Source organism: Echinops telfairi, unplaced genomic scaffold (genome assembly GCF_000313985.2).
Source record: "Echinops telfairi isolate 266 unplaced genomic scaffold, ASM31398v2 ScPeMD7_7416;HRSCAF=8454, whole genome shotgun sequence".
Taxonomy (NCBI): Eukaryota; Metazoa; Chordata; class Mammalia; order Afrosoricida; family Tenrecidae; genus Echinops; species Echinops telfairi.
This window is the reverse complement of record NW_022111316.1, coordinates 4,561,921-4,570,151: the sequence shown is the minus strand read 5'-3', so window position 1 is coordinate 4,570,151 and position 8,231 is coordinate 4,561,921. Positions and strand designations below refer to the sequence as shown.

The window sequence follows — 8,231 nt, the reverse complement described above, 5'->3', positions numbered from 1 at the left end:
TCTTAGCCCATCATATCATTTATTATTCCATAGAAATCCACTGCTGTCAAGTAAATTGCAACGTTTGCAGACTCTATAGGACAGACCAGAACTATCTCACAGGATTTCCAAGAATTTTTATACAGAAGCCAACTGCCAAATGTTTCTTCCTCGGAGCATTTGGTGAGTTCAAACTACTGACCTATCAGCAGCTACTGTACCAGGGACTTAGGAGCCCTGGTGGCGTACAGAGTACGAGCTGGGCTGCTAACTGCAAGGTGAGCAGTTCTAAAACACCTGCTACTCTGAGGGGAAAAGATAAGACTTTCTACTCCTGTAGAGTTATAGTCTCGGAAACCCACAGGGGCAGTTCTACCCTGACCTATAGGGTCACTAAGAGTTGGAACTGACTTGGCACCAAGTGCCAGGAAGTATTTATTATACTGCATAGTAATGGGCTGATTGCTTAAGTATCTCCCCTAGCATAATCTCCTTAGAGCAAGAATTTATGTATAGAGCTTATAGATACAGCAAACCTATACTAGTACAATTTGGGGTACACAACAGGCACTTAGTGCGGTAGGATGAGAACCATATACTATTTACAAATTCTTCTAGCAATCAAGTGGAAAACTGTATTGAATGTATTCTACAAACTGTAGAGGGCTGGACAACATTTGTTTAGAAAAGAGGAAACGGCTCCCGAGAAAGCAAGCTACTTGTCCCACAAAGCTAAGATTCAGGTCATGTGACTCCTCTTGGGCCTTTTACTAGGTTCAGCTTCATCCTGATTTACAATTTAAAGTACGAAGGGAAGGGGTGGAAATAAGCTACACATTTTTAGTTCTAACAACAACAACAACAATAAAAATAACGAAGTTAAGGGTAAGAAAAAAAAGTTAAGCAGCAGCTTGGCAAGAATATGGGATAATATGCAAATAGCATCATCAAACACTGAGATGTGCTGAGTACATTTCAAAGCATTGGTCTATAGGCTTTACATGCAACTCAATCTTCACAATCATTCCATTATATTATTATCTGTGTTGACAAAGCTTTAAAATGAGTTTTGGGTTTTTTTTTAAGAGAAAAAGACTAGTCCATTTTTACTCTTAAAAAAACAAACAGGAACTGCCCCAGAAATTACTCCTTTCTAAGTAGCTTAGACAATAGTACTGCATTTTCCTGCTTTTGTCCCCTACCCTCTAGCCCTAACGTCTTTTATTCTATAGTGGATTTCCGGTTAAGACCCCACCAGTCTCTTACCTTCTGCCTGCAGAAGGACATCACAGAACACACCATTCTGCTGCTGGTGCCGAAGTTGCAAAAAAGCAAATTGGAGGAACCGAGGGTTCCGGTACAGGATTTTGGAGTTGTCTGGAGAACACATGTTGGCAATCTTGTAACAAACCTTCAAGGTTTTCACAGATCAGATTCCTGTGGGTGAAATAACAGACATTTCAGAGGCATGATTATACCTAATTGGCTTTTTTTCCCCTTTGGAAAGGACAGGGAAATATTGGAAGTGAGAGATCATAAGTTGAGGAACTATCAGGCCAGAAGCTGTGCCAACGGTATCATGAGAAAGTAAATCATCATTACAGCAGTGACATGTGGGAGCCTAGAGGTGAGCCAAAGTTTGAATCTTGGCTCTGCTATTCATTAGCGAGCTATAGGATTCAAGGCAAATGACTTATCTGAATCTCACTTTTCCCCTTTCTGGGGATGATAACAGTAGAGGAATGAGAATAATATACTTGTAATGCTAATAATAAGCCCTTACAATGTTGTTTTAAAGGTTAAACGACACAATGCTTTCAAAATTAACTTCTTAGCACTGTGCATATTTGGTCCATAATAGCTATCACCCCCAAAATGGCTGCCATCATTATTATTCTCATTCACATACCAACTGAAACTCAACTCCTGCCGTGCTGGCTACTCATAGTCTACCTGAGCATCCTTTTCCAAGTTCATGGGTATCATTACCTAACACGTAAAAAAACCCCAAAACAATCTCACCAATATTGAGTATGAAGTTAGCTCTAGAAAGTACCACACCCCTCTCTTCTGAACTCACGCTATCACACTAACAGAGGGTGCACAATAAAGAAGAGATGCTGCGGGACTACGTGGGAAAGTCTCTAGAGAACCATGGACAAGGACCTAGGTTACTCTGGGCTCAGATGTCTTGCCCAAAGGTCCCTGTCTAACACTGGAACCTGGCAAAGGATTCTGACCCCTGGGTTTGTCAGGCTGCTTAATAATAGGTCCAAGGCTCGTTGAGCACTCTACCCTTCCCAAAGCAAACTGCTTATCCTGACTCCAAGCTTAGTAATTTCCACCCATATCCAGGGAAAGGCCCCCAACTCACCGCACAGATGGTGGCTTTTCCTGGCATGCAGTTTTCTGTCAGGTGGTCCCGAGAGTCCGAATAACTCAGGTCAAGGCTATCAGGTAAGAAAAGCGTGGAAAGGTGAATTAAAGAAGGGGAGATTTGATTCTGATCAGAGATGGAGTGGGTGGGGCTGGGGTGGGGAGATGGGGAGTGGGGGTGGCCCAAGGGGGTGGGGATGGGTGGGCGATGGCAACTATTTCAAAGACCCAGACTTTGCCCCCTGGGAGGATTTTCTGGGCCACCCCCCACGGTCCCTCCACACCTGGCTTCACCTCCCCACCCCACCTGGAATCGCTGTTTTGCTCCGGTCAGGCTCTCCGTGCTAAGAGTCCTCGTCAGCTGGCCTTGTTTTCTTTCTCGCGTGGCGGCAGAGCAACACAGCACAGGTGGGCCGCCAGCCCCGGCGCTCCCCTTCACGCTCCAGAGCTACTGGAAAGGGGGTTCCGGTGAAAGCAGGGCTTCCGGTGGGCCTTGCAAAGCCGGGTCCTCGATCCGTTCTGGGGCCCCCCGCCGAGGCTTCAACTCCTTTTAAGAGACTTCTCGGCGCGAAGGTTTCTGGGAATGGAGCGTGGATGATGCGCTCGCATTCACGGTTCCGCCCTCGCTGCCACCTCCGGGGCAGCCGGGGTTTGCAGTCCCGCCCCAGCCAGCGCCTCCTGCCCCAGGCTCCACATGCACAGGTAACCGTGACTGCCGGAGCCCAAGGCCGGGGTCCCCACCACAGGCCACGCGCAGCGGCCCCGGCTGGTGTAGCGAGCGTCGCGGATCCCGACGTCTTTCCTCCTCCCATTAGCCTTGCGGCCTACGTCAGCGGAGTGCGTCCTCCCCATTGGCCGAGGCTGCCGCGGGGAGCCAATCAGAGGCGAAGGAGAGCTTTGGGCGGGAGGCTGTCTCGAGGGCCTGGAGCGCAGACGAGGCAACCAACATGGCTAGTCTGGGTCAGGTGCCGGGAAGGGCGTGGAGAGGAAGTGTCGGTCTGTCCTCCCAGCCCTCGTCAAAACACCCTGAAAGGAGAGTTGGGACCCCAATAGGACAGGCCCAAGGCAATTGAAGGCCGTCTCCTCGCACCAGATAGCCTTTGGCGGCCTAAGAACGGACGCCCAGTGTAAGGGAGGCTGAAGCCGTCCTAGTGCTGGCTAGGTATCGTCCAAGGTCAGGGAATGTTCGGAAACAAAGTTGTTGGGCTCTTTTTTTCCCTTTTTTCTGGATTCTGGGTCCCTCCCTTGCCCGTGCTTCTCAGAGAACTGGTACCCAAGAGGGCTGGTCGCAGAAACCCCCTGAGAAGTGGCCAGCGCTCCTCGAACTGACTTGCAAACAGACTAGGCATCTGTTTTCCTGGATGATACTAACAATGGAATAATTTCGAGATGAAGCATTTCGAGCATCATCCCACGTTAGAGATCTCCGGGGCCAGCCCTTTCCTTTAGGACCCGGACCCTGACTACCGGCCCTGTCCCCTAGGTGATGGCCCATGCTGCCCAACACTCACAAAACCGTGACGCAGCGGTTGTTATTGACGCCGCCTGGAAGGAGATAAAAATAAGATGCGGACGAACCGGGGGGGGGACTGCAGAGGGACCGAAAGCTGAGAGGTAGGTGGCACAACGCGCTCCCGTCGGGGTGCATAGTGAGCTCCAGCCCCTTTTCAAAAAGGATTCGGGTGAAATAAGGGGGATGAGGACATGGCCAAGTCGGGTACCAATTTGCCCAATTTTAGGACTTGACCTGCTCTCCCCACCCCCGCCCCTGCCCCCTTCTTAAAATGAGACCTCCCAAAAAGGAGCGGAAGATTTTCTGTTGCAGTTGTCAGATTCTGAAGAGGAAGCAATTCGTGAAAGGCCATAAAACTTAGCAGAAGGCGGCCAGATTTCTCAATGTTGTCAGCAGCGCCGAGAGGGAGGGGGGCAGAAAGACAGCAAAAACAAAACCAAAAAGAAAAAGAAAAATTCCCCCCAAACTGCTGAAAGCAAGAACAAGCCATTTCTTGTCTCTGGCATCCGTTCCTGCGGAATCCAGACTTGGGGAGGCAGGTGGAGTCCCAGGCTGGGCGATTCCGTGGAAGGAGTAAGACAAGATAATTGTTACAGCCTTTCAGGAATAAATTGTCGCTGGGATGGAATGCATGGTCAAGAAGTGGCGCAGCATCCGTTTTTATTGTATTTAAATCTCTATGTTTGGAACGGTGGTGGTTGCCCCTTAACTGTAGCCCAATTTTGTGTTGGTAGTGGAGCCCTGGTGGTGTGGTGGTTACACGTCGGGCTGCTAACTGCAAGGCCTGCAGTTTGAAACCACCAGACGCTCTGCCGAAGAAAGACCGGGCTTTCTACTTCCGGAAAGAGCTCAGTCTTGGAAACTCTAAGGGGCAGTTCATAGGGTCATTGCGAGTCGGTATCGACTCAATGGCAGCGAGTGGAGCCCACGTGGTGCTGTAGGGTAAATGCTGCGCTGAGTGCGAACTACAAGGTCAGAGGTTCAAACCCACCATCTGCTGCGCAGAAGAGCAATGAAGATGCCTGCTTCAGTAAAGATTTACAGCCTCGGAAACTCAAAGGGGCAGTTCTACTCTATCCTTTTGGGTCGCCGAGTCAGAATTGACTTGATGGCAGTGGGTTTTTGTGTTGGTAGCATTTCTAAGGGGTATAATGAATGACCGACCACCCAGGCCTTTGTAAAGGATAAACTTTGGCTGATACGGTAGAAAAGAGTTTAAAAAGATTTGTGTTCCTTTGTCTGGGTAGCCAGTGTGTTTTGTTTTTTTCCCTGAGTTGAGGGTTTTTATTTTTGTGTTTTCATCTCCACTCCTTGAGATTGAAAGGTTGGGTCTGTTTTAGAAGTTGATTGCAGGTCGCTCTTGGGGGGGGTGTTGAACTGCCAACTTTTTGGCTAACAATCTAGGGCTTAACCATTCATGCTCATGGGTCTGTTTTAGGAGATTCAGCATAGTGTAGCACTTGACATGATGATATAATTTTCTTTTTTTTTAATTTAAAACAAAAATTTTTCTCAGTTCTTCCCTAAATGGTGACCTATGTATGGTATCTTATTTTTTTAGAAGTGTGTTTGGTGATGGTGATCGGTGGGGAAGTTAAATTTTTGAGGGTAATAAAACCAAACACTGAATTTATGAATGTAGGGCATGCCATGCATTCAAAACACAGCAAAGCAAAGCAAAACACCAAAACTGAAAGAAAGAAATTCCACAGACAAAAAACAACCCTGTGTCTCCAAAACATTTCCTGGACGTGTGGTCTTCTCTCCATTTTTACTACTACCACCTTAGTCCATGTCTTGTTAATTCATTTGTTATACAAGCAGCCAGATCTTTTCAAAATGTGACTTAGATCCTGCCTGTCATCGTTGGTTTAAATCCCCCAAGGCTCTCCTCCACCCAAGAAAATGGATTTTCTTTAATCTGCACCTATCCAAACCTAAACCCACCCCCATCCACTACCATCCCATCCTGTAGGGCTCACAGCTCACAGTGACTCTATAGAATAGAGTAGAACTGCTTCGGAGGGTTGCTGACGCTGTAGATCTTTATGAGAGAAGGCAGCCTCATCTTTTTCCTACAGAGCAGCTAGAGGGTTTGAACCACAGACCTTGAGGCTAGTAGCTCGACTCTGTACTACCTATTATCCCTGACCCCCAAAAGGGAATTTCTATTCTATCCTCTAAGTCAAAATTGACTCTATGACAGTGGGTTTTGTTTTTTTGTTTTTTTTAATAGAGGACCTAGAAATAAATGGAGTGTAGAGGTAGAAGATATGAGAAAGTGATGGATGACAACTCTTAGATTATTATTGATGTTGTTGATGCCTTTGTAATAATGTGCTTGCAATAAGTAACAATGAAGACCTATATCTGACCTCCCCTATTGTCTACCTATTGATATGAGGCAGGGGTCAGACCAGCCTTCATGGTCCATCCTCCTTTACCTACCCTGACACCAACTGTCACTCACGCCACTCTACATCTATACTAGCTTCAATGACCACAGAGAACTCACAGACAGTATTCACAATCATGGGGATTTATTAGGGAATGTAATAGATTGCTACAAGTCAGGATCATCAAACAGTAAGGATATAGTCATTAGTCTCCTCAGTCAGCAGCCTAGTCTCTCTCCATTTCTCAGCCTCTCAGCCATGTGGTCCCTTTGCTTTGCTTTTGTGTCCATGGGCCAGGATGGCAGCCCACTTGTCCCTCTGCCCCACAGTTCCAAAGTCTGGAGCCACATAGGGAGAAGGTACCCCAGAGTCTCTGTGCTGCTCCTCTGAGTCTCCATGCCATAATCCAGGGGTCCTCAAAGTTTTTAAACAGGGGGCCAGTTCACTGTCCCTCAGACCCGTTGGAGGGCCGGACTATAGTTAAAAAAAAACCCAACTATGAACAAATTCCGATGCACACTGCATATATCTTATATTGAAGTAAAAAAACAAAAGGGGGAAAAACCGGCCAGATAAATGTCCTCAGTGGGCCACATGTGGCCTGCGGGCTGTAGTTTGAGGACCCCTGCATAATGTGTATCTGGTCTTGGCAGCCTCCACTACTTAAGACAGAGATCTTGAGCATGTTCTTTCAAAGTCCTTGAGGTTTCTCTTTTCTCTGCTTCTGCTTCAAAAATGGCTCATCATTATAGTCAAGAGGGGTGGTAATTAAGACTGATCAAGCCCCTCTATTAATGCTACACACACCCTATTTCCATAGTCCTATTCAATCATTTGGTGGGAGTTTCTGAGACTTGAGTAAAAGAACTCTATTAAGAAATTTTACTCTACAACTGAACTAATTTCCCATTAATTTTTGTTTGAAGCCCATCAAACAAGTGCTATGATGTCTATTCCAACAATTCTGAGAGAAGTTCTTTTAAGCCACTACAGGGTTGCTGTGAATTGGGGGTGATTCGATGACAGTAAGTTTTGACAGAAGGTCTATGAGACTCAAAATCAAATATGAGAGGGCGGTTAATCACTGTATCACATTGATTATAAGGGCATATTCATGCTGAGGAGGAGTGGAATTCCTGTTTAGATAGATAAGGATAAATCAGATTACAGTAATAGCTACCTACTGCTGATAAGTTAATTGGACTCATAGCAATCCTATAGTATTGAGTACAACTGTCCCAAGGGTTTCTGAGGCTATAAATCTTTATGGAAGCTGTCTGCCTCATCTGTCTCCCACGGAGCAGCTGTTGGGTTTGAACCAATGACCTTGTGGTTAACAGACTGATGCTTAACCCATTACTAACAGACTGATGCTTAACCCATTACACCTCAGGGTTCATTTGGTAGTTAATCATGCTACTTTACTATATTGAATTAATAAATGGTACCTTGCACACTGTTGAGGAATTTGGCATCTCTCCGGGGTATGGTGTCAGATTAATGGGGGGCTCCCTTCTTACTCAGATGAGCTTAGGCAAATAGGTCCCTTAGCTTTGCAGTTTTGATTTCTTCCTTTATAGGGTAGGGGTAATACTATCTCCACTGTGGCTTCTTAGAGACCCAAGAAAGTGAGTGCAAAACACTTCTTATTTGATAGACTGTCAATCTTTGGTTGCTATGTTATTAGGCAGTGGCAGGCCATTGAAAGTTTTGGGGGCAGAATGATAGTAATTTATTCTTAGCAAGTTTAGGAATTTTCGTTCTCACCACAATCCTGTGAGAGAGGCAGTTGTTATCCCCATTTATAGTCAAGGAAACGGGGTGGGTGCAGAGATTCAATAACATGTCTGAGGACACAGGCACCCTGGCTATAGAACCTGTGCCCATCACTGCTCTTCTAGATTGTTGTAGCTTTAGGAAGAAGATTCATTTGGCCACAGTCTACAGGACAGCGTTGGCTTCTTCAG

At 46.3% G+C, this 8,231-nt stretch overlaps 1 protein-coding gene across 1 annotated transcript in view; it reads right to left on the bottom strand.

Annotated features, from left to right (window-relative positions):
- The window catches only part of BTBD18 (BTB domain containing 18), an 8,292-nt gene extending 5,577 nt beyond the window's left edge, over nucleotides 1-2,715 (bottom strand). The window contains exons 1-3 of the mRNA XM_004714914.2: nucleotides 2,663-2,715; nucleotides 2,354-2,429; nucleotides 1,246-1,416 (exon numbers count right to left, since the gene is read on the bottom strand). Coding sequence (XP_004714971.1) covers nucleotides 1,246-1,369 — 124 coding nt within the window. The 5' untranslated portion in view covers nucleotides 1,370-1,416; nucleotides 2,354-2,429; nucleotides 2,663-2,715. The remainder of the gene's footprint in view (nucleotides 1-1,245; nucleotides 1,417-2,353; nucleotides 2,430-2,662) is intronic.
- Nucleotides 2,716-8,231: the final 5,516 nt, after the last annotated feature.